The following is a 26931-nucleotide window of genomic DNA, read 5'->3' as shown; positions in this document are numbered from 1 at the left end:
ATGGAACTAAGGCCCATCTCCTGAAAAACGATTAAAGTTGTTTCAATAGAATGAGAGTCCTATCTGGCTGGATTGGGGATTTTGAAAATTTCCCTACACCTTTTGAAAATGTGGTCTTTTGATGCTCTAAATCTTTTAGTGAGGAGGTACCCACCATCATGTTTCCCACTAGAAAAATGAATCAAAATCAATGTCTGACTTGTGCAGCTTTGCCTTTGAAAATTTCCATGAAGAGCTCACAGTGGCAATTGGGAAATGACAATCACAGAAAGGTTTAACTGGTTTTTTTCCTGCTTCAGAGTTCAGAGCAAGGTATTCCAGCGGAGAGAGGGGGAACACTTTCTACCCTAACTTTTAGGTTACTTAATCCTCAAGAGGAAGTTTTCAGTGTACTGCACTTCTTGCATATGCTGCCTTGTTTGATTTGAGCTACTGCCAGACGCTGTTTTTAGTCTCCACTGAGTCCTTCTGCCAGGCTTTCACACTCCTCCTCCTCCTGTGGGCTTCTCTTCTATGGCCTTGTATTTATTTTCCTTCTTTCATCTCTTCTCTCATCAGATATTCTCATTTCCATTATTCTCAAACATACTCACACCTTCTTTTGTCACTTTTGTCACCTTTGTTTTATCTTCTCCTTTCTGTGCTTGTTGCTGCTAGTCCATTGTCTACCATATCTTTCATCTTTCATGTTACCCGATGAAAGTGTTTTTGTAGAACCTGGTTTAATGTCATAGAACAGACATTTTAGAGGTAAAAAAATACCAAAGGACCTATTTCAGGGATGTAGGATCCAAAACAGTGCAGTGTTTTGAATTGGGCACATTGTTACATAGCAAATTTTGTGTGTGCCTCATGGTCACTGTTTGGGTTGGTGGACTAGCTGGTCGATTAATGGACAAACTAATCATGTAACTAAATGCTGAAATAAGCAGAAAATGGTGAAAATGCTAGTAATTTTTGACAACAGAACCTTGCTGACATGTGTCTGTTTGCAACAATATTATAAAGTGGGGTTTTTTGCTGAAGCAAGCCACCCTTTGGAAGTCTAATATCTGTTGTCACAGTGTTTCAAACCTCTACTGCTTTTTTGGAAACCGTGCTTCCTAAACCTCTGCCTTACCAGTCTGCAGATTGAGGTTTCATGCTTCACTTAATGCTTGCTGGTGACATCTTTGTCACCATGGGAAAATGCAAGAAACCTCAATGAAAAAAGTATTTCAGTAACGATAGCATTAAGAAGAGGGTGGGAGGGGAATACCATCCCCAAGAATTAGAGGTTTTAATGATAGAATGTTTTCTTCATTTTATCACAGTTCCCTCTCAGAAAAGAAGTCTTGGGAACCTGAGATTTACTTTATCTTTGTGCATCTTATCTCTTTCCTCCTACTCATGATCTCTGATCTTTGTTAATCTGGATCTGCTCTGCATGTTCACAGGGAAGAGTTCTTAAAGGAAAGAGGAGGGACTGCAAAGCTGATGGAGAGCAGGCATTGAGTCATGATCAGCTGTCCAAAAGCAGTGAGAAGCATTCTCCCAACCCTGCTGCCTGAAAAGAGTTGTCAAAGCAGAGGTGATCATGGCATGGTCTCACCTGGTTGTTAGATTTCCAACTGCAGTGTTGCTCTAGGAAATAATCTGATGGAATGCAACCTGGGAGTTCCCCGTGGCCCCTTCACCACAAGATGAGCCTTCCAATTGAGATCTGGCTACGTTGCAAAAAAGAGCCATGTTCAAGCGTGTTGTTGGGGGAGAGAACAGGAAGGGGAGTCTGTCTTGGTGAACCTTCCTCAGGAACATTCAGAGGCGTCTTCAGCTCTAAGACTTAGTGGAGAAAGGAGAGATTCTGGCACTCCATGAGAAGAGCTTTTGGGAGAACAGGAGTTCATTAAATATTGACACATGTGACTTTTTTGGGGTGCATTTTAGCAACATCTGTCAAGCTTCCTTTAAAAATACCCAGCCAGCTATGGCTTAACTTCTGGGTATTTTCCATACTTATTTCCCAGCATAAGAAATTGGTATTTTGATTTCACAAGCAAATCAACCAGCTGATTAAATTCATCCACATGCTCATGGAAATGGAAACCCAATAGATTGAGTTTGTTCTCATGTGCTTTGCCATCATAGCTTTCTGGTTGTCATCTAAGCTTTAAATAGTCTATTCTGTTCAGGTTTTGTGTTGCACTGTATTCTGTATAATTTCATCCCTGAAATTGCACCCACCACTACGATATGTGCTAGCACTGGGTTGTTAGACTGTTCTCACCATGGGATCTGAATGAATGCCTCTTCACTGTAGTCTATTTGGCTTCTTGCATGCTGCACCCCATGCTGTGGTAGCAAGCTGCCTGGATATTACTATATTGTGGTTCTTCGCACCTACCAAGGAGCGTGAATGCTTATCAGGTGTCCTTAATAACATGAATCTGGCATTGCTTTATTTTCAACTCAGCTGTTTAGCTAAAAGAGTATGTTATTTAAAAGAAAAAAGCAATTTCACCTGAAAGTGAATGGCCAAATGGAATTTTATTTAGTCCTGACAATAGAGGCCATTTGCTGTTGATGATTGCCATCATGGCACGCTTTAAGTGAGAACAAACATACTACCCCCCTCCAATACACACAGGCCTTTTTTCCTAACAGATTTATTCATTAAGCATATGTTCAAAGACTACAGCTATTACCACTTTTAAATAGAACCATTTTTTCATTGCTTTTCATAGATACAATGCCACAGTGTTATGAAAAACCCATTAACGTTCCAGATTTAATTAACTAACATACTCTATTAAAACTCCTTTCTGCTCCAGCAGTTGTTTGACAATAGGCAGATAAATACTGTTTGTTGGAGACTGACCTTCAAATGACAGTCCAAAGTTGCCACTTTGCAAAGTCTTTAGCAGTTTGAATACTTTTGGTTTTCCTTATATATATGTTAAAAAGGTCTCTTACTTCTGAGCCCAGGAAGAGGAGGGGAGGTGATTAGGCTGCAAGGCTTGGTCCTAACTTCTTACACAGACAACATTCCTGCTAAAATAGGTAAAAGTTTCATCTGACCAATTTTGCAGGCTTTCAGGAAGAGGGATGGCACTCCTGAAAGACACTAAATGCCTTCCATTTTGTATGCCTTCTGTGGGAGACAAAGATAAATATAGAAAGCTTCTTCAGAATGGGTTATTTTTCTTTGTCGTGTTCATGCCGGGGCTCTCAAAATGGCCCATTTTAGCACCCCGGGTGCTCACCGTACTGCCATGTGCTCACTGGTACTGGCAGGTTCTGAATGTCCTTTGCTAGGACATTGAAGAGCCTGTGCTTTTTTCCATGGGGGAAAACGCTTGTGCAACAGCTCTTAGGTGAAGTTTCCTTTGTTCTTGAGGGTTTTCTGCATGCTACTATAGTGCTGTTCCTATTGGATGCATGTATGGATTTGGTGATGCTATGTTTTTTCAGTTGGTAAAACCACTTCAAGATCTGTAGAGATGAAAGGATAGACTATAATGTTGTAATTATCCCCCAAAAGTAGGACTTGATATTTCCTTGATTAATCTTTTGTCTTTTGCATCTCTGTTCAGCATATCTGAAATAGATCACAGTGCTTCTACCTGGGCCATGCATAAAATGTAGCTTGCTCTTGTCTGTTCTGTTTATGATCTTCCCAGCATAATTAATGCTATCTTCAGGAAGAAGGACCAAGAGAATGTGTTACACATTTGTCACTGGGAGTTGAGGGGTGCAAGGAAAAAATCTTTTAGTAGAATCTAGCCCCTGTGGAGGAGGACAGAGGTGGGGTGGGTTTGAAAGCACTGCATTGGTCCTTAGAAGCTAAGAATGAGATTTACAAGATTACTCGGTGCAGGTTTAACTTCTTCATATTGAAGTCAAGTGTATACCTCGGTGTGGGAGGAGACTTGGTATGAGGCATTTGGCGTCTCCTCTTAAAGCAGATGAAGTGTTCTGGATAGCATAGCAGGAATATAGCTGTGTGGATGAAATTTTGCTTTCCCTTGACACATACTGTCAGCCACTCTTCATGAGGAACAAACTGTGGAAGGCAATTGACTACCCGTATTTCAAAATATATTATATACACAGCAGTGTTTTAACATGGAGACAGAACAGTGGGGCAACTCGGAGTCTATAAGGATATGTGTGGTGCCTTTGCGGTGACCTGAATTATAAATGTTATTAAATGAGGAGCTCCTGAAAAGGAAGAAATGCTTTAATCAAGGACTGAGAAAACAATGTTTTTGAATAGCCTCAATTCGTGTTGCGTAGATGAGGTGGTAAAATAACTTGCTGTCTTTTTATCCTCAGAATAGCAGATACTGTGAGACCTTTTATACCTGTAGCAATGGGAGGTTTTAAGTGTACCTCTTTGGTGGCTCTGCCTACCACAAATGCAGCATACCTGCTACCTCCTTCCATGTAACATCAGTTCATACTCAACTCCTCTCCAGAATGGACTTGGTCTAAAGTATCGAAGAGCATTTCCGCACTGTTTGCTGGAGTACAGAACAAAAATCCCTGGGCTAGCTGATACCACGCTGGCCCTGAAGCCAGAAGTAGAAATGCTATGCTGATTCAGGATCTAAAATGATGTCTCCAAAGAACTGCTTACCACCTTGTGGACCTGCTGATTAATGTCAGCTCTTGCTAAGGTTGTAATTATTATTATTAAGCATGAGGCTGTGTGGCATGAGGTACAGTCACCACAGATGAGGTGGAGCCTTGGGATGCATGTATCCATGAGAGGTTTGTTTCTTTGGATTGTTTTGTAGAGTAAAGTTCATGACTGTAGGCAAGTGGTGCAAAATCCTCCCAAAATAATTGCAAAGCTCATCATCAGTATGCTTTTTTCGTCTCACCTTCTCTGACATAGATCCGTAACAACTTGTGTATGGCTGCTTATCTATCTAGACAAAACATTGCTCTGTGCATGTTCCCTCACTGGGAAGAGGATGAGAAGGCAAGCTGTTGTGGTTTTTTTAGTTCACTTTGTAAAGCTGTGTATTCATGTTGATGAGCACAGACAGTATAGGAACCCATATAGAATAGACACAAGTAAACAAAATGGACTGTTGCCTTCCTCTACATGCACTGTTCACTTTTTGTGCTGCTATGTGCTTAGCTAGGGAGAAGGAGAGATTAATGTGAGCATTATAATTATCACATTTTAATAATCTAAGAATACCCCTAACATGAAGGGACTGCAGTTACAGAGGTAGCAGAGCACTGAACTGGAAGCAGTGATATTTAATTGTGCAGGCTTTGCATTTGGGCCCATAATGGAGTAGCTCTGGGTGGAAATAGTAATCTAGTACAGAGATAAAATTAAGTGTGGACATACTGTTTCTAGATGTCCACACCCTTACCTGTAATGACTGCTTATTCTGGAGCCTAAATTATAGTATCTGAATGATACCATTGCTTTCTGAGGAAGCCAGGCAGTGCAAACATAGCCATTTTAAATGCATGAAAGAAAGTGAAACACACTTGGGATAGTACCCTTGAGGCATGTATCAGGTTTGTGGCTGAAGATGATTGTTGAGACTGGTCTTGATATAATTTACTTTGCTCAGGAAAGAGAATGTCTTTGAAATAAATGTTGAATGTGATAGCGGCTTTCCTAAATGTTTTTACCAAAGGCTCCAGGGCATAAAATTGTAGTCACTTAGTAAAGCAGGCTATAGCCAAATGAATGACTTCACAGTGTTCACATTTGAACCTGGCAGGAAGCCAGTGTGTCACCCATCTGCTTCAAGGTCCAAATCCTCTCATCCACCAGAGCAGAAAGCAGATTTAATAGCTACAGGACACCAGGCTAGTAAGTCACTGAAGAGAAATTAGAAACACACAATGCTATTAGCATTAGAACTGTAGAGGTTATTCATTTATGAGAAGAAATTTGCTTTTTTTTCAAGGAATACAAGTGTGCTAACACCAACTCAGATGATAGTAGTATGACTAGTAAATACTTTAAAAGGTGCATGAAACCAGAATGTGCTTATTTATTTTAATTGTGAGATTCTCTCTTGTATCACAGAGGCCATTTGACTGGTTTTAAATTACTGCTGCTATTTTTTGATTATGCATTCAAGCACTTTTAAGTATATCCTGTAGTTAAAGGCACAAAAATTATAATTTGGGTTTGGGAGGGAAGGGTTGGCTATCCTGTTTCAGAAAGAGAATTCAACCATCTACATCTCAATCTGCATCGTTGTTGTACTGTTGACAGTTCTCCCTGGCTATGTTGTCTGTGCAAGGCTGATTCATGAGCAGTCAAAGCCGTAGCTCTTTAACTGTGGAATTACAGAGCTGCTTTGTGGGTTTCCATTTTCAGCATTAAAGGGAGTTTGCAGGCTGGGAATAATTTGGGACAACCAACTCCACTGAAGGTCAACTTGCAGTCTGTTTACAAAAGCTCACGGCACCTCCAAAATTTTCAGTAGACACTTGAAAACTTTCACTAAAGAAAACAGCATAACAAAGAAATGTATTCTTTATAAAAAAAAGAAAAAAAATGCATCTAACTGTTAAGCGGTAATCAGATGGACCTTCTCTAAGGGGTTTAATAGGAAAGGAGGAGAAAGCTTTGCGCAAAAAAACCCCCCAGCTTTGAATAGGGCCCTGATTGAAAGATGGCAAATGCTAATTATGTGTGGGTGTGATAGAAGTTAATATTCACCGTCTGCCCGCTGAAGGTCTGCATTCACTTTTTAAGAGCTGTAATTTGACACTATGTTTAATATTTTAATTGTTTTGAAGCAAACACTGCTGTAGGTGCCCTAGCTGCCATGAGAAATAGCATACCCTTTAACTTGACATGTTTTGCAGAAGAAAAGGAAACAGGACTTGTGTTTAAGGCCTGTAAGCATTAGTAGAGCCATTAAGAATAAACCTCTTGTGTATTTGATTTAATAGTGGGACTACAATTTATATGTGGACAAGGGCATAACTAATCTTGCATTGGAAATTAAGAGCAACTCCCTCATTATTAGTAGAGACATAGAAGTTTATAACAAGCATTGGAGGAGAATTGGGCCCCAGCAGATGATACAGTAGCTACCGTATACTTCCCATACGGTTGCTTTATTTGACAGTCCCTTACTGCTTCTGATGGCTCCTAGCAGTTCATCTTTGCTGAACTAGGAAGCCTGTCTTTCTAGAGCAGAGAGCCTGATGATTGTCATCGTCTTGCTCCCATGTAAGTGAGGCTTACACCTGATCTAGAGTGGTGTCAGCCAAGTATATGGTGAGCTGCTTTGTCCTTGCAACTCTGTTTCACAGGAAGAATTATGGACTGGAGATTTGGTGAGATGGTCAGATAAGTTATTTTCTCTCTTACTTAGAAGGGCTAGGTATATTTAGTAGCCAATAGCACTGTGTAGGACTCAGGTCTGGGAGGAGTGTTGTCTTGAGCATCTGGTTTCTTCCAGGATGGAAGAGTTTGATGGCAGCTCAAACAAAGTCTCCCAGTCTCATCCTTCAGTGAAACAGTCTCTGGTGGCAGGCTGCATCCTTCCCTCTTCAAGGATGACTTCATAGACCTGAGTCCTGTCTTGTACTTCTGATTATTTGGAACAAAAAAAAAACCCTGTGTGGAGACAGGGAATGTTGAGAAGGTTTTGAGTTTTGCTTTTTTCTTTCCCATATTTCTTTTCCCCTGCAGTTATATTTTTTCATTAACTATTTCTTGAACAACGTGATGCTGAGCCGTACTAGGAGGTGAGGAGTGGAAGTTGATATGGAAAAGCATGTTAATGTGATGTCACTAAGCTCTTCTCAGACTGGGTTTTGTCTTTGCACTTGAGGCCTGTACAGCCCAAGCACGTTTTCAAGCAAACAGACTTGCACCAGAAGAATTACTAAGAAGCAAGGCTGAACATTACCTAAGAACAGACTCTTTCTCACAGGGAAAAACAGGCTTACTTTTTTGAATTGTTAGTTCTGCTTAATAAAACAAAATCCTTAGTTAGTTCCTAACAAGCCTCCAGTTTTCTACTGAATACTAACAGTAGGTTAAGAATTAGTCTGAAAATTAATCACGGTTGTCCTGGTTTAGTTGGAAAGTCAGTTTCAGAAGTGCTTTTTCAGATCATTGATTTAGTAAACTAGGAAGCTTCTAGGGATTTTCTTTTTTCATGACCTATAAACTGTACTGTCCAGAAATCTAATTACAGAAAAAAAATTACTACCTTGATAATTTAATTAAATGTAATTCCATATGTACAGCCTAACCTAAGAATAATCTGGACCCACTATAAGCATGATAAACATGTATCCATCACTGATAGCAGAGTCCCTTTTCTACATAAGAATTTAATAGGTAGTAGGAGATGTTGGCTCCTGTTACATTTGGGTTTTATGGAAGCTGCAAGAAAATGACCAAGATTTTTTCTTCAGCTTCTTGAATGATGAAAGTTGGGGGTGGTGGACATTTCCACTGCAGCAACTCAGCTGAAGATGCCCTTAGGAACTGGTATCTATCTAGACGGTATTGGCACTTACCATTGTGACGCTTCTCTGTGACAGCCAGTCAGTTACCACACAGTACCTCTTGGACTCCTGAAAAAAATCACAGCAGCTTGAAAGCTCTTCTAAATCACAGAAAAGAAGGAAACCTCAAGGCCTGGTCTGAAGCCTGAAATTTGCAGAACGTATCAGCAAGCACATGACATCAGTGACTGATTTGGAATCAGATGAGGTTTGAAACTTGTTCGCAATCTGATATTTCTCTTCTCTCCCCCTCTCTAGCAGCTTGCAGGCTTGCTTTTATATGTGACCCTGCACTATCATAATAATGGTCTTGGGTGAACATGAACATTTTTATCTGACTTCACCTCTCTTTCTCTCCTCCTACCCATCCCAGATGAAGTGGCAGGTGGACTGAGTGGGAGCAGTGTGAAAATGAATGCAGAGAAAACGTGTGACTCAGCAGTTCAGCGGGGAGCTGCTGAGTGGAAAGGCAACTATTCTCCTCGCACACTCTGGCACCAGGCTCCAGTTCCCTCAGAGATGAGAATAGGCCATTTATGGATGGAACTATGTAGCCCACCAGCAGGGAGAAGGGGCTGTATATTCTTTTCAGCAGAACTTATTTCCAGTAGAGAGGAAAGTTTCATCTCCATTTTGTTAAAAATGTTGCCAGCGAAAGGGGAGAAGCATTGGACTAGAAATACATAGACCTCAGTTCGCTGCCTGGCTTGCTCATAGATTTTCTGCATGACTTTCCTCCTTGCTTTCTTTTTCTCTTGGTGCATTTTGGTAATCAGAACTTGGCTTAAGCAGCTGCCAGACTCTACCAGCTGAGCTTGAAAAGTGCAGGTCTCCAGTGCTTTTCCTGGCTAGTAGATGACACCCATTTCCCTCTCTGCACTGTTGTTTCAGGAACTCTACAGAGAACATTTGCCTTTCTCACATTGAGGCTGCTGTATTTAAACATGCTAGCTGCCACTCGCAGACAAGCAAGTGCAAAGGAAAACTGATGGTATTTGTGGGTTGTCCTCAGTCGCACAAGGGTAAATTAACCTTTTTTTTTTACTCAGGGAGGGGCCATTGCAGTGTCTTTCTGAGCAGTTTTGTAATGATGCAAAAAGTTGTGGTATTTTAGTATTAGTTGCTGTGTTTTTCTTTCAAAAGGGAGGACTGAAGCAGATTTTTCTCTGTAGACTAAGCAACAGCAGGTAGACACTTGAAATCAGTGGTCATACTTACTAAAAGTTCAGTTTATAAGCTGTAGTGTGCATTGTCACCAAATTTTTCAGAGTTTGGTCTTTCAGATGAGCTGATGTAGATAACATGCAAGAAAACCCACCACCACCAAAAAAAAAAAAAAAAATGTTTGAGGTGGTGTTCTCTTGAACCTTCAGAGAGCCTGAAACAGTGTCACTTGAAAGCTCTTGAGCAGCAGCATTCCTCTTGATGGGCATGTCAGCTCAGGAATCAGAATGAATTAAATACGAATGTTCTTGGCTACTTCCAGTGTGATTGTTTTCGTAAAAACATTCAGCTTTCCCAAATAGAATCCTGGAATGTTACAAATTTCAGTTGTTTCCCACACAGCTACGAATACCTGTACATTGGCCCAGCTAATTCTTAGGGTCTGGGGTAGATAGACAGTGCAAACTGAAAGCATTAGAAATTGTAAGCTGGATTTCATCTCAGAGTAAGTAATATAGGAGACTGACAACCACATTGCTGGTATGTAGACTGAATCTTGGTGAAGAGTTTTCCATTCCTCTAATGTGTCAGAGATGTTAGTTACAGTTGCTTGGACCTCTTACTTGGATTAATGGTATGTCAGGCTTATTTCTTCTTTAAGCTCTGTTACATGGAGAGGAGAACGAAGTCTGCAGTTACAGTTTGCAGTCCTGCGAAGGACCGCTGGATAAATGTAACTGGCTTCCAGTTAGATACCAAAGTGATTTTAGAATTGCTTTGGTGCCTTGCTGTGTTTAGTGGTAAATTTAGTGGGATATGTGGATTGGTCTGGGTTCTTGCTAGTGTTTGAATTAAGCTGCCTGCTATCTTCTGAAGTAGCTCCCTATGTGGTTTTGTATTACAAATGCAAGATCTACCAAGCACAAGTTCTTGGCAGCTAAAACTTGGACTTTTTCCAGAGTGGAATTGGAAGTATTGAGGCGATTACATTGTTGTAAATCCCTTCTATCTCCAGTCAGGCAGTAGTAGGTAGCTGTAGGGTGTATTTGGGAATGTTTTTCTTTGCAGCTCTTAATCTGGATACTTTTAGGGACTAGATGCTGTCCTCCCAATCAATGTTTTATTCAGCAATTTGGAAAAGGTAAATGTATCGAAATCTTGTGAACAGACCAGGTCAGGGATCAAGTAGCAGTAGTCAGTACCATATTATGACTGGGAAGGTTAAAAAAAAAAAAAAAAGGAGGAGCCAGAGAGAAAGACATGCATTGTTAGGATAACAGTAAGTGTTGGAAATGGTGTTCCCAGCTTTCAACACAACTCATTAGATCTTGAGTGTAATAACTTGTCGGATGAGTTAGGAGTGCAGAGAGCATCAAGAAAAAGCAGACTTTCCGAGGTGGTGAATTGTATCCATCTGTAAACAGATGCAGCTTCTGCCATTACATTTAGCTCCTTAATATCTGAGGTTGGTTGGTTATAAAGAAGTTCAGTAAAAGTTTCTGAGTTGTAGAATAGTGAAAAGAGAATGTCTTCTCAGCCAATACCTTTCTCCTAAAGCTCCACTCTTTGATTAGATGAGCTGTCTTTTTACCCTCCAACACAAGCTACCTCTTGCTCATGTGCACTCTGAGGAAGCTCATTCAGTTTTGATGTGTCTTGCCTGCATCTGGACTTGCCTGCAATCAGTGTGTCTTATGACCTGCAGATTTAACAAGGTCTTGACTAGATATGTGAAGTACAATGCCAGGGCTATGTCCTGTATATACAATTCAGGTGCATGTGAAAATAAGCAATTGATTTGCAGACCCATATCAGTAGTATACATTCATCTACTGTTCTCTAATCAATAGCAGGTGTCCCTAGCAGTTAGATGGAGGTTGAAGACAATGATTTTAGTAGGCAGTTGCATTCTGATGTCTGAAGATGTAGAGGCTATACGTGGATTTAGGACTCTGAAGTGTTGGTAATCTTGATGGATGCAAAGTATTGCTGGCACGTTCATACTTTGCAATGCTTCCACACTGTGGCCCCTTCCTATAAATTCTTGCCATGCACAGTCATAATGAAGATACAGATGACTTCAGAAGGATGTGGATCTCTATGCATGTAAAACAAATATGGGACAATGCAGCTGAGCTGCTGTGAGGTGTTGACTGCTGCAGCCTGTGAGCTGGCAGAACAGGTGAGGCCTGTTTTTCTTGCCTATCTTGTGTGTCTGGCAGGTAGTTCCACAGAGCTTGAGGATTCTACCATGAATGAAAAAGAAGCCACTGTTAACAAAATTTGTATTTTCCAGTGAAAAGGCAGTACCACCCAATCCTCCAGAAGCGTAATTCCCACAGATACAGAGTGATAGATGTAAACAAAAGTCTAATAACTGTATAAGCACTATAGTTTCACTGCTGGGGTACATTTTATTTCTATTTAAAAAATAATTTTGGTAAGGAAAAAGTCTTTTTTCATCCCAAACATACATTGTTAAATTAAGTCTGCCCATGGAGCTGTGTCAATTGCTTAAGCATTAGCACCCGTGCCCAAGGGATGACACAAGCTCCTTTTAAAGTGCTAACTTCATGAGGAAATACAGCCAGGATACATGGTATTGGAGGGTTGGGGTTTGTTTTGTTTTTCTCTGAAGGCTCTAAGTATTTATCGGTTGAGTTGCAGAGCTGCTGATGCTTCGCCCACAGCAGCATTGGATTGGATCATGGCATGTTTGTTACTGAAAGGCATTGTTGACTGACTTACAATTAGTACTTTTACTGTTTCAGTTAAGTCTTGTACTCTTAAGCACAGGTTTTTCTGAGAGTGTATATAGGTATTCTTATTTTAGTCTTCTGCCCTTTATGTACCCACATATGAAGTCAGAAGAAGAGATGGAGGCACAGGGCTTTTAAAATGGGCATTGTCTGAGTTACAAAAGCCAGCCGTTACCTTGTGAGTGGACAGAGATGTTTCTCTGTATAGATTATTCCACAGCAAAGTGTTGTGCCATTTATTTTTTGGCAGCTTGTACTGGTGGCCACATTTAAGAAAAGAATACAGGATGAATGGATCACTGGTTTGATCCATAAAGTTCCTTTCCCTGAACAGCAAGGATGAGGTTATGTTTAAGGTGCTGTTTTGAAATTTCAAGTTGCTTTATCAAGTCATATGGCTGCTACAGATGTCAGAGACCTTTTAATTCTTCTGCCAAAGGTTTTTTTTCTAGCAAGCATAGCCTTGCATCAAAGCAAAAGTACTTGTGGAACTTAAATCCCAATCTCCATGATGCAGAAATTCAGGAGGATATCACATGGATGGGTAGCTTTCACTGCCCATCAAATCACTAGCAGAGGAGAGGCTTAATTCTCTTCTCCTGGATGTAGTCATCATTGGCAGCTGTCTCAAGACCTTTGCACTGACCTTGACACAAGAAAACTTTACTGATGTCTCATTTATTACCTAATTCGTGCACTGAAATAAACTAGGGCCCATTAGGGCAAATAATACAGGAATATAGGATTGCAAGATGAAGTGTGAATGGTAACTGAAGTATTGTTTAAAGCTGATATAGTTAAATCAATACAGAACCCTAGGTGGGCATCATTATGTTTGTTAAAACATAATCTTTTGTGATTTGGAGTAGCAAATTTTTGAGTGGACTTTAATCCAAGGCACTTTCTTTGCATATGCAAGACATGAATCTTAATCTATACGTTGATACATATGAATTCAGACAGTTCTCCATTATTTTTGTTCTTGACCTCTTTTACTGTATTACTGAAAACACCTGTTCTTAACAGCTGAATTGGATCAATTCAGCAGAGCTGGAATCCTTGGCTCCTAGGTCCATAGACCAGATCTCTACCTTATGCAGTGAAAATAATTGAAAGTAGAAGTAGTCTATTGTCCCTCATATAGGACAGTCATAAGAAAGAGAATGTGACTCCTCCAATTGTACAGCTGTTGCTAAACAACACTGGAATGCCATGAATTGGGCTTCTGGCCTGTGGAGAGGCATAGATCCCCATGGTTACAGACACAGAGCGGTCCCCTAACTTTGACGTCTTTGTTGCAGGAGGCGTGTGGTTAAGTGGCCTTCACATTGTCATATTAGAGTCAAGGGTCTGTTTCCAACCTGGATAGAAGTGACCTTGTAAAATATCAGGCTGTAACAGTTATGAAACAAACAAATTCTGTTTATCTGCTGCATAATGCAGGTGCATGAGCTTTTGGTCAGTTAAAAAAAAGGTTTTCTGAAGTATGAAATATTATGACTTATAAAAACAGTTGAAAGCTGAGGTTGAAATATGTGTTCCCTAGCTCCTTGTTCTGGTTGTCTTCTCAAAGATGTTTTAGTTCTGCTCTGTGTGTATTTTATCTTGAGCTTTGGGGAGGGGTATTCAAGAAAGGAGTTGGGAGGATTTGGAAAAACAGTTAATAGGTTCATTAGACATTCTTAGGGATAGAGGTGCATTATTCAATGCAGATAAAGGAAAAGTAGGACTTAAAACATACTTGGTGAAAATGGAAGGTTAGATACTTTAGGAGCAAGCCATAATAAACTATATGTAAATAAGATATTTTTGAAGGTTTATCTCTCAGCTACAGGTGCATGTCTTTTTGCATGGATGGCAAAAATAATTTCTGACATCAAGATTCTGTCCCTGCTAAATTTCAAATTCCTATTCCAAGACACAGAGCATAAACATCCTGCAAAAACAGCAGGAAAAAGGAAAAAGAGTCAAACATTAACAACGGTTTTCCCTTTAGTTCTTGTCCAAATCCAGTGAGACATGAAGCAGTTTGGAAGCTTGAAAATTTTCAACTTTAACAATTAAGTTTTAGCACATTGTAGAAAAAGAAAGCAAAGGTCAGCACTGAAAGTATTTAGGCAGCCTTAATTGTGGCCACTGTGTTGTCCTCCTGGAGAGCTTTGGGTCCAGCTCTATGTAGCTTGGTATCAAAAGTCAGGTGTTAGCATATGGTCAGTGTTCCTGGACACCAGGGACTGTGTCTGGTCTCTCTGTGTTTCCTGGGGAGGGTGGTGTCATGGACCACAGATTACTGGCTGTAGCACTTTTCTCTCTTGAGATCAGGCTCTTTTCAAGCGGTCATCTTCTAGCATTAAGCACATATACATGAACGTGAAGGAAGTTCTACCACTGTGAGAAATACAGGCTGGGATTGTTGACGCTTCTGATTTTGTCTTTTTAGTTCCATAGTTTTCCATTCTTTATTGACCTGTATTTAATATGAAATCTTGACAGTGTTTATGCAGTTTACTGTACTGAGTCCTTCCTGGCAAATAATTAATTTCAGCATATACCTATGGTGTGACATACATGGATGTATGTCTGTCTATCTATATATGTGTTTTCTATACTTCCTGAGAAATACCTGTGTAAAGACAATGAAAATAATTACATATAACCAGTTATACCCAGCAAACCCTGTTGAGGCCACCTGTCATAAACTGACTGAAGATACTTTGAAAATGAGAAACCAGTAATGTGAGCTCCTGGGGAAGTACCTGGTAGCACCTTGCAGGTGCTCCTTCTTGTGTTATCTCTGGGTCTCCCCAGTTGTTACACAATGATGACCCTCTTGTTGCTGGGCAGCTGTGGGAATGGAGAACCTTGTAGAGAAAGCTGTCAGCATTTCCCAAACACCTTGTTCTCTTGTGCAGGGATGGATGTCCTAAGGTTTGTTTCAGTGGGGGGAGGGAGAGCAATCACAGAGTGGGAGAATGCATCTCATGTTCCGGTCCACTCTCACATTTTTGTGTTTTTAAAATCAGAAAGGGGTAGTTTCATGAATCCTTACTGTACCAATGGCCAGACCCTCAGCTGATACATGGATCCTATGTTTCATTTGCCTAATTAGAGCTGTGGCTAGTTCACGGATGCTTATCTGACTTAGAGTTACTGTTGTGAGATATTTAGAGAAATGTCTGATGAGAGGAACATTTTGTAGAAACTTGACCGCAACAAACCACAGAAAGGCCAATGATGTGGCCTTGCCCTGGGGCACAGGTGGCTGTGGTAGGCTTAAGACTACAGTGTTGTACATAGAGCAGCCTTGGTGCTTTCCTCATGTAGAAAGACGTAAATCAGTAATACTTATATCAAATGGGTCTGATCTTTCACTCCTTTTAGCTTGTAAATTAATTTATATCTACACAGACTGTGTTCAAAATACTGTTACTAAGGGACTAGCCACTCCAGTGCATATTTCCACTGAATGGAATAGCATTACAACATTATTAAATAGCTCTTGAGTATGAATTCATACAAGAAGTAGGTTATTAGAATAAAGTTATTTTATTAGTGCTTTAGGACACTCAGCCAAAATCCAGAGGCCTTGGGCACTATTCAGACACGTCATGAAACAGTCTCTACCTCAGAAATTTACAATCAAATTAGACAAAGCAGACAAATAAGGGGAAATAAAGAAATTGAGGCAGGGAGGGACAAAATGGGTTCTCTGCCACCACGTAGCCGGGAAATGTGGACCTAGGAAATAGCACAGATGGTTCCTTTAAAAAAGTGAAAACGAAAAGGTGCAGTGATGTAAATGAGAATTTATTAACAACAAAGCCCAGAATCTGTACCTCCGGAAAGAAAGGGAAAATAATTTATCCGCCCACACTCACTTTTTTCTGACGAAGGCAGGTGAATACAGCTGCACTAATAGAGTGTGACGCTCACAATCCTGAGCCGCGCTTACTGATGCAGAACTGAGAGGTCTCTAGGAAAACAATAGCCCTTGCAGGCTCCGCGGTGGCTGCAGGGTTGTATACTATTCATTCCCTGCACATGTCGTTTTCACGTGAAGGTTTTTCCAATCCAGCTGTTATGGAGTCAATGGATGAAGCTGAAGGACAGCAAGGACAGTTGAAGAGGAAGGAGCAGTCCCTGAAAACCTCCCAGAAAACAGCACCGCTTGGTTGGGCTGCTCAGTGGAATGGATTAATGCCTGGAGGCAGCATGTATCTGTTTGTCCTCTCACAGATACTGGTAAGGCAGCTTGTCATCACTTTGAAATGCTGGAATGCTTCTTTTAAGCTTTGTTGGCTTGGGAGGTTTCCTCATTCATTGTAGATGTAGCAATGAACTTAGCTGCAGTCCTCTCATCTCTGCAGCCACCTATCAGAGCCTTGATTTGCAAACAGCCCCTGCCTTTTGGTGTCCCAAACTCCCATCCTGTTCCCTGCCCCTCTGCAAATGACCCATCTCCCAACAAGTCCATCTTCTGTAGCTGATATGTATGGGGGTAAATAATTGGCTTGTTAAAAAGTGGACTGGGAGGTGTATCCTTTAAAGTTGCAGTGTGCCCTTCGTGGTCGGGGATGAGGGTATACCTCTCTGTGAGGGTGTTAAATATAGCATTATTGCTTTTGTAGTTTAACTGTGATGTGTGCAGTGACCTTAAGTGTTTCAAATGAAATGTTTCAACACGTACATGTTTGTGTGTGTCTGTTTTTAGGGATACCTATGTGAACATGGCTATTTGTGAGAGCTTTGCATAGTATGAGAATAGGGCTTAATAGTCTTTTTATAATATACAAAGTTCATTGAATTACCAATTTTAGTCTAAAAGTAATGATGCTGAAAGTACAGAAGTCAGAGGTATCTGTTGCTCTTTCAATGTGCAGGCTACCATGGGCAGTCCTTCTACTAGTGTAGATCAGAGTAAGCTTGCTTAATTCAGTGATACACATCTAGTTAATGGTAGCTGAGCACTTAGCCTTCAGTCTTTTTATTCTTGTTAAGCTACAGCCTAGAAAATACCTGACTTCTTAAAGGAAAAATGATGATCAACATGAAATCAATGAGAACTAAATTAGTTAATTATGCAGTCTTGAAATGAAAATGAATGTTTGTATAATAAGAGATGCTCGTTATGTATTTTCTGATTGATTGCACAGCTTCTCTGCGTGATGCTGTGGTACAGCACTTATGGGACCATCCCAGCAGCTCAGAACACCTTTGACCTGCTGTCTTGCTTGCTTACTCCATTTAAACAGTTTTGGTCAGCTCAAGAGGAGGTAAGTCCCTGTACTCCTCTCTGTTTACGTAATTGATGTCAGTAGCCCTGGGTGGTGCTTCTGATACCTCTTCTGATTAAAAGAAAAATACACATATACTTCGTATGGTATAGTGACTGCTGCTTTGTTTGTGCATCCTGAAACGGCGAAAAGAGTTTTCTGAAAACAGAGTCATATTTTTTCTTCAAGATACAGGGCTGAATTTTTGGCTGTGATGTTAATCAGCACAGCAGATTTTTCATAATGTGCAAATGATTACAAATGAAATAAAGCAATAAGGAATCAGCCCACTAAGGTTTAGTCCACAGTAAAGGGAGAGCTGAAACTTAATCTATTAGGATGGATAGAAGCTTAAATTCTGGAAGAATGGATCAACCCACATAAAGGGTGCAAATCACAAGATACTCAGTCACAAAATTCTATTTTTGTTGAGTGTTTAGAGCATATCTTTGTGCAGTAAAAGTATCTTGGGTGTACTAGGTGTACAGATTCCATTATATCCACAAAGCTACCCCAGTAAAATTGCTTAGCTTCTCACCATGACATAATGATATATATACCAGTATGATTCATCTGATAAATTACTGGGGTAATTATACCCAGTGCAGATTTCTCTAGTGTGGACAGAACCTTAATTAAATGGTGAGCAGCTACTTTCAAAAATCAGGCAAAATATATTTGCTATCAGGATGTTTAGATTTATCCTACATAATCTTTGTAGCAGAGGCTATGCAGTACAAATAGGAAATTTGACTCGGTGCCTCTTGTGGCTGAAGCACAGAGGAGACTGTTTTCTGTGTTCATTTAACAATGTTTATGAACTGCATGTTCACCTGCTCTTTTGTTTATTTGAAAGAAGCACTTTTTCTTTGGCCTTTCTCAGTTGGGTTTATTATGCACAAAGCACTTCATAGAGATTTGCCTGTATCTTATTTGCAGTGGGTCAATCATTAACAAATTGTTTCTTACAGATAATCCCTGATTTATAGGCTTTTGACTTAAAATAAGCATTCAGTGTGGATGAAACTGATTCCTAGAATGCACTACAAGAACACTCCGAGTATGACTCTGTGCAGATGTTCATGCATATCTTTGAGGACTGTTTATTATAGCACTATTTACAGTGCAAAATTAGACTTGAAAACAGTAAAGGCAAAGAAATCTTCTGACATTAAAATAAGCAAGTGAAAGCTTTTAACTCTTGAGTTTCTCTTTAGCTGTACTAGTGGGTCAGAGAGTAAAATTCCTTGCCCACTGAAGCCCATTAAAATTGGATTTTGCACCTACTACTGAGCATGGGCTGAACTCTAAACTACTTAAATATGACTAAGACATTGGAGTGAATTTCACTGCCAGTGCTATGAATGAAGCTGATGGTATTTCACAGAATGTGTAGAAAATGTAGAAAAGTCGTCTGTGGCTGGGTGGTATGTAAGGACCCACAAACATGGGAACAGTAATAAACTTTCTTCAAAGCCCTTTGCCACAGTATAAAATTACACTTACTGTGGCAATGAAACATGGGTCCAAGCTGCAAAATTGATTTGTGGATCCAGATCTCAATTTTGGCGATGCATGAGGGTAGGACGCAGATTTCCTGTTTGCCTTCACAGTGAAATCTGGTTTTTAGACCTTCTGAAGTGCTGGGGCTTAAAAATGGTTTCAATTTCAGTCTTCTCCAAAGCTTAGCATTTTTCTGTTGGTGGTGGTGGCTTTTCCATGGACAAGAGTCCGTGGCATGACTAAATCCACATGGGAGCTCCAAGGATGACTAGAGTTTACCAAGAACATGCATGCAGACATTATACTGTGCCCCTAAATGCTTTATGAATCATTGTCAATTCTGTTGTTTCCCAGGACCTGACTAGAATTGGGAGCATTGTGGTGTCATACATCCTACTGTCTTTAGCTTCCCTAGGACTGTTACTTGTAGGATCTCTGGTAAGTTGTGATACTGTGCAAACTATATTCGTGCCGTTTTTCAATGAGGTTTTATAAGATATCTAATTTACCCGAAGTTGTTGATGTTATGCTCAAGTTGATTGTAAAGCAACATCCTTGAGGCTATTTCTGTATAATTATCTGCTTGCTTTACATAGAGGAATCACAACTACACTTATCCTTACTCAGTTTCTTGATGAATTGGGAATTGCACTGATGGGGTTTATTCTTTCCATCCACAGATGGGCAAACTATTTTCACTTAAATAGAGGGGATGTGGTCCAGTAATGGACCATCTAATATTGCTGCCTTTTGAAGTGTCTGCAGAGCATCCATTGAGTTAAGTGGCAGAAAGAGCTGTTCCAGAGCACCAGTGTACTTATGATTGTAATGCCCCTGTAGATGTAGGCCAGTGCCCCGGCTGCAGAACAGGATTAGTGGCATGACTACAATTAATCTAGTTAGTTGTCAGCTGTTTGGAAGCAGGAGGAGTGTGTATTAGTTTTCCATTGATTGTTTAACTGGCAAAAAGGTGTGTGCTAGATGGGAAAGCTAGTGGGAATTCTTTCTTCTTAAGGAGCTCTAAATGATCATGTACCGTATCCCTGTATACTGTTCTGTTAGAGTGGGAATGCAGTTACTGAAAATGCAGGTGGAACACCACCTCCTGTCCTTACAGCAGTGCACCTTCAGGCAGCTCAGGAAGCTGAAGCTGTGCTATGTACATACCATTTGAGTGATGCACAGTATAATGAAGTACATTGTAGAATCACAGGACTGTTGGTGGGAAGAGACCTCTGGAGATTGCTAGTCTAACTTGCTGCTTGAAGCAGGGCTGTTGCTGACACTTGATAAGGTCAGCCATGCATTTTTCTACATAGTTTTTTAAAACCTTCAGGGAAGGAGATGTATCATCTCTATGGCTACTTGTGCCACGACTGCATGGCATTCTTGGGGAAGATTTTTTTCCTAATGTCTGATCTGAATTTCCCAAAGCTGTGGCCATTGTCCCTTGTGGTATCACCTGCCACTACCAAGAAGAGTCTGACATCTCTGGAGCTGCCCTTCAAGTAGTTGCAGGTGCTGTTAGATCACCCCAACCTCCTCTTTGCCAGGCTGAACAAACCCAATTCCCTCCACATTTTTCAAAGGTCATGTGCTCCAGACCCCTGGTGTCCTTTGTAGCCCTCCACTGGGCCTACTCCGGTTTGTCCTTATCTGTCTTAAACTGGAGGGCCTAAAATTGGACACAGTATTCAAGGTGCAGCTGCATCAGTGCAGAAAGAGGGATAATACCTCCTTTGATTTGCTGGCCAGGCTCCGTGGTAGGAGGTTTGTCACACTACATACCATAGTTAAGCTCACTCAGAGGCAGCACAGTCACAAAATCTTCTGTTCAACGTGTTTTAAGTGTTGGTTAAAACTTCTGTACAGAAAACAGTTTTATAACAGTTCCCACATAGTCAAGCTTGCTTTGTTTTGTATTCCTGTGGTATGTGCTAGTACTCTCCTAGCTAGAGTGGAGGCACAAATGTGTCTGTGTGACAGCCTGTTCTCTGGACAAGTCACGGAGAACCAGAACATAAGAAATGTCCTGTGTGGTCAGACCAACAGTTCATCTTGCCCAGTATGTTCTCGCTAACAGTGGCATTAGGAAGGAGAGGCTGTTTAGAGAGAGTATATGAGCCTTTTCCCTTCCTACCTACCTGTTACCTTACTGTCTGACCATAGAATCGTAGAATAGTTTTAGTTGGAATGGACCTTTAAAGATCATCTAGTCCAACCCCCCTGCTGTGAGTAGGGACATCTCAACTAAAGCAGGTTGCTCAGAACCCCATCCAACCTGACCTTGACTGTTTCCAGGGAGGGGGCATCTACAACCTCTCTGGGAAACCTGTTCCAGTGTTTCACTGCCCTCATCATAAAATATTTCTTCCTTATATCTAGTTTGAGTCTACCCTCTTTTAGTTTAAAACCATTACTCCTTCTCCTATCGCTACAGGCCCTACTAAAAAGTGTGTCCCCATCTTTCTTATAAGCCCCCTTTAAGTATTGAAAGGCTGCAGTAAGGTCTTCCTGGAGCCTTCTCTTCTCCAGGCTGAACAATCCCAACTCTCTCAGCCTGTCCTCACAGGAGAGGTGCTCCAGCCCTCTGATCGTTTTGTGACCCTCCTCTGGACCTACTCCAACAGGTCCACTTCTTTTTTGTACTGAGGACCACAGAGCTGGACACAGTACTCCAGGTGGGGTCTCACCAGAGCAGAGTAGAGGGGCAGCATCACCTCCCTTGACCTGCTGGCCACACTTCTTTTGATGCAGCCCAGGTCATGCTGCTTTGCAATTTGAAAACATTTGCTTCTATCAGTATTTAGGGAATAAGGTATAAAATAGTCATTAGCAGAACATTGAAAATAATGTAGTGATGGAGCTAAGCTGGGTTTCTAGAAACCCAGCCTGGTGGACGACAGATGGTTGCATGAAGACACTTTTCCTTCTTTTTCTCTCTTTCTCAGGTGAATGATATAGCTTGCTTTTTTTTTTTTCTTCACCCATGGTTTTTAAGTGATGTGCTGCTTAGAAGGGACCTTGAAAGGGTCTTTTACATCGAGTGCCTTTATGATGAAATATTTCTTTCTCAAATGTATCCTTCTGTCTTTATAGATGGACCTGATAGATCAGTCCCACACTGATGGATATACTAGATGGCATACCAGTGAAAAGCAGCTTTTGCATTTTTTTTATTCAGCAACTGTGATAACTTACAGTAATGCTTTAGTAGTTCCCTGGGGAAGGGAGAAAATGTGCCTTTTTATACAGGTACTTTATTGCTTTAATGTAGATCAATAACTGTTGGGCCACCTAACGAGGCTGAGAAATGGTGGTCAAGTGATTCTCAGAAGTGATCAGAGAAGAGAACAGAGGCCCTGTCTGTCGGTGCACTTGCTAAAGTCCAACTCCTGTATCAGGGAATTTGTGACTGTAGTACATATAGAACAATTTTTTTCGGGAGAACAGAAACCTCAGCTAAGGCTTGAGGCGCTTTTCTGAGAATACCCAGGTACCAGAATGTGTTGGGAGGTTAGCAGTCACAGTGAAAATAAAAGGCTGGATAGTGTGCTTGAGGCTTGTATTAGTGATGCTGTCTGTTTTCTGCCTCATATAAGACCCAGGCAGCTGCAGAAAACCAGCGTAGAGCTGTCTAGTCCTCCTGAACAGGTTTTCAGAGCTACCTATTTTTCCATTATTTAGTTTAACCCCATCACTTTTAAGTATAACTTAATTTCTTCCAGTGTCTTGGGCAGCTCCTTATTTACTACACTCTTCTTTCAATCTAAAGAAAAGCTGCTTTGTTTCTAGGGTGAACTTTTTGTTCCTTTGGATTTACAGTGTGTTAAATCGCCGGTAAAATCAATCCTGTGTCACCATACTGGCTCTAGAATCTGTAATACATAATCAATACCTAGACCTTCAACTTGGCCCTCAGCACAAGTGCTGATTTTAGTAACAACAGCACTCTCCAGCAGTACAAAGTTGTTGAGCAGATACTTTTCACTGCGAACTGCTCAGCTATTACAGGCTTGCAGTATGTGAAAGAACCACTAGTATTGTGGGACTGCCAAGCTGCAGAAATCATCTTGGGGAATGAAAATACAATCCAATCTTCAAATTTCTTGCTTGTCATCCAACAGGCCAAGCATGTAGGACAGACTCTCTTCAGATTTGGCCCCAAATTTGTGTAAAATAAAAGTCTAGTAATCATGTTCCTATGTTTGCTTTTGTAATTACTGTGTACTCTGATTAACTGAAACAAAAAACCATTTTATGTGAAGTAACTGTCAAAGGAATACTGCTGCTTTGTGAGAGTCTTAACATTCACTACAGCTGACTATGGACAGAAATCAAAACTTGTTTTGCTTCCTTTCATTCTTTCTCAGAGAAATGAGAGTACATGAAGACACACAGGTGCAAGACAATTGTTGTTTAAAATCCTATACAAGGTAATGAGCTTTAGTAACCTAGGAAGAGAAATTTGACCTTTTTTTGATGGCACATTTTCTAAATTAAACTGCCCATTTAAAAGCCATATAAGAAAAGGACTTTTTCTTTGGAAAATACGACCTGTTCTTCTTAGTTTCAGAAGGATGCATGGCAGTACAATATAGTTTGCGTAAGATTTAGCCTGAGTGATACTGCTCCTAGTTTAATGCTAGAGGGCTAAGTTGGCCTATGGTTCCATATCCTGGAATTCAGAGGTGGACTTGAAATTTTCAACTGAGGTCTGTGTGTAGGATTAAACAGTCTACTGACGTGATCTCTAAATCATCTAGTCTACCACAGCATCCATGCAAACCAATATGATACAGTAATTTTTTTATATTATAAACTAATGAAGGGTTTGATATGGCATGAATATAGACTTTAATATTACATTTATGTCCTAGAACTTCACAAGATTTATTATTTAATGTATATACCATGTTTAAATCAGATAATTAGGTTACAAAACAGGCTTTGCCACTGGCCAGAAACTGATATGGACATTCTGAGCCTCAAAACCAGGTGCATCAAAATCAAGGCCTCTTTAAAAAATGATTGGTTTATACATGAAATCCGGATGCAGTGCCAGATTATCAAAGATGTGCAGTTTAGGAAAATTACATTTACTTTTCTTAACCCAGCTATATCTAAATTTTAGATGGAAAACCATTAAGTCAGGAGAGGTATGATTTGTAGAATAGTATAGTAGATTTTTATTCTGTAAACAAGCCTAGGAAGGATAAGAAAGTGAACAAAAGGACAGTGGTATCACGTTGGCTTGCATATGATGGTCACAAGCACATTCTGCTTGCACTGTATCCCTGAGTTAAGCCTGGCCAGCTCTGTGGAAACCTCTGTAGCTGAAAGCAGGTTTGAATGGGTAGATGTGAAGGCTTGTAACATAAACGACAAAGCTACTCCTGCATGGAACATTCCTGTTCTCTTCAATACTCTCCAGTTCTAATATGTTATAATGAGCTGGGATGCTGCCCTAAAGACCCATCCTCTAGGCTGTATGGAAGGGCTGGCAACAAGCAGAAAGCTTTCTTAAATGTTTGTTTCCTCCAGTTTTGGCATCTACTCAGAGCACGTCCAGACCTTCCCTTTCCACTGCAAGAGGACAGACGCCAATCTGTGAGCCGGCAACCTTCATTCACGTACTCAGAGTGGACAGAGGATAAAAATGAGGATGACTTCCTAGATTTGGATCCCGTACCAGAGACTCCGGTCTTTGACTGCGTAATGGACATTAAAGCGGAGACAGATCCAGCTACTCTAACAGTTAAATCCGTGGGCTTGCAAGAAAGGTAGGGTAGATGTGATTAATAGGGGAAAGTCTGGTCCCAGATTTTATGGATTTAGGAGTACTGTGCCTAGTAGGAAGCTTTATTGCCTTCATGAGTGTCACTTTACAGTGTGGTTTTAAAGCCAAGCACCTGCTTCATTTCTTGTCTTGTTTTCAGTCCAGTTGTAAATATAAACATATTAGCCAAAACCCATACCATTTCTGGACAGCTGTCAACCAGTGTTATTCAAAAGCATCATTTCTTTCCTTTGAAATACCCATTTGTGTTTGATCAGTCTCTTGCCATTCCCCAAGATGGCAACTGCATAGCATGAAATCCACTTGGTGGTGGTGGAAGCTTTTACCTCTGAAAGAGGTGGATCTTGTTAATTTTTCTCTGTCACTCATGCTGGAGGACTAGTCCTTTTTCCAAAAGCAAACCACAGGACAAGTGGTAATCTGCAATAATTCTCATATTAATGGGTTAGTCCAAACATAAATTAATTCCTTTGAAATTAACCCAGCAATGACACTTTGGGGTGAGCTGGTGTTCGCTTCTTGAGCCATCAGTGCAACAGAGCTTCTCAGAGAGATTCACAGATGGGAAAAGGCAGTTTTAAGATAAAAGGAAGATCACTTTCTGTTTTGTGTTCTTGCAGTTGTCTTAGTGAAATATAACAAAGATCTTGATGATAGAAATCCTGTGAAGAAATTCTACAAAGGTGACATTATGAATAAGAATGAGGTTACTGAAGGGTCTAATGTAGCAAAGTATCGCCTTTATTTCTAGATTTTCAAGCTTAATTGGAGTGCTAACCATAGTTAATTCTCATATCTAAAACGTAAAACAAAGGGTAGAACTTAGATTTTAAAAAGTACTATGCTGAGTTTCCCAAGCTCCACATGACACAGTAAAAGGGAATGTTACAGAAGAGGCTTTTCATTTGCACTCTGTGAGCTTACAATGGTGGGTTTTTTCCTCACGTTATTCTTTGTTACAACATTTGTCCTAAAACATCCTACCTTTTATTGTTATATTCTACTTTCTGGGGCTTGTCCCTAAACCTGCTGCTTTCAGTGAGTTTTGCCATTGTTTTTCATTATGGGCAAGATTGAGCTTGAAATGCATCAATCATTTGTGCTTTTCCCTGATTTCATTCCATCTCTCTCATTTTAAAGATACTGACATTTCTCCTCAGGTTACCACTAGCCTGCAGGAAAGATACTCACTGTTTCAAGAGAATTGAGGAATATCAATTGGTTCATATAATGAATGACAATTAAAAACTGTCAAAGATGTAGAGATGGGAAAAAGAAAGCAATTACTTGAAGTTCTCAAAGTAGATAAGACGTGCACACTTAAGATGTAAAATAAACTTGTTTTCAACATACACATGTGTTGAGAAGCTGGACATAATTTCAAGTTTGAGCTGTGCTGAAACAGATTTCATTTACATCAAGCATTGGTCACTCTTCCTTTGTTTTGTGTTGTACTGAATTATCTACCTATCCTTTTGCATCCATTCTGCTTCTCTATCTTCCTTCCCTCTCATTCTTTAACCACCTATGCTATTAGAAGGGTAGTCACAAGCTAAATTCAAACAGCACTGAATTCTTTTCTTATGAAGAAACAATCTAATTTCCTCATGCTGATAAACTCTTAAGATCTTTGTCTGTAGTCTGTTCTACCTTAAAAGAACCTAAAGCACTTATTATCAAATGCAGCTGTTTCTGGGGAGGAATATAGTAGCACATGGGAAGGTAGGGTCAAAATCTTTTGAAAGGTGTCACTGAAGATTCAGTGTGTACCACTAGTGGTCACGTTTCATCCAAAATCATTTTCCCATGACTGAATTGTAGCAGGAGGCTGGCTGCACAATTTTTTGGAAAAATTCCTGAATCCGGAAAAGGGCTGTGATTCAAGTTACAACTTCTACTCTCTTTTCTGGTGAGCTGGTCATGCCTGCATGTTTAC

At 40.4% G+C, this 26931-nt stretch overlaps 1 protein-coding gene across 20 annotated transcripts in view; it reads left to right on the top strand.

Moving 5' to 3' along the window:
• PTPN5 (protein tyrosine phosphatase non-receptor type 5) overlaps window positions 1-26931 on the top strand; it is a 91056-nt gene that overhangs the window by 32692 nt on the left and 31433 nt on the right. For 9 of the 20 annotated variants that reach the window (XM_054828821.1, XM_054828813.1, XM_054828823.1 and 6 more), the window contains 4 exons: window positions 16495-16661; window positions 17573-17692; window positions 19550-19633; window positions 24740-24978. In XM_054828821.1, coding sequence (XP_054684796.1) covers window positions 16500-16661; window positions 17573-17692; window positions 19550-19633; window positions 24740-24978 — 605 coding nt within the window. In that variant the 5' untranslated portion in view covers window positions 16495-16499. Of the gene's footprint in view, window positions 1-16018; window positions 16662-17572; window positions 17693-19549; window positions 19634-24739; window positions 24979-26931 lie in introns of those variants that run through there. The other 11 variants (XM_054828809.1, XM_054828810.1, XM_054828818.1 and 8 more) reach the window with 2 other exon arrangements.

Source organism: Grus americana, chromosome 5 (genome assembly GCF_028858705.1).
Source record: "Grus americana isolate bGruAme1 chromosome 5, bGruAme1.mat, whole genome shotgun sequence".
NCBI lineage: Eukaryota > Metazoa > Chordata > Aves > Gruiformes > Gruidae > Grus > Grus americana.
This window is presented reverse-complemented; position numbering and strand designations above follow the sequence as displayed.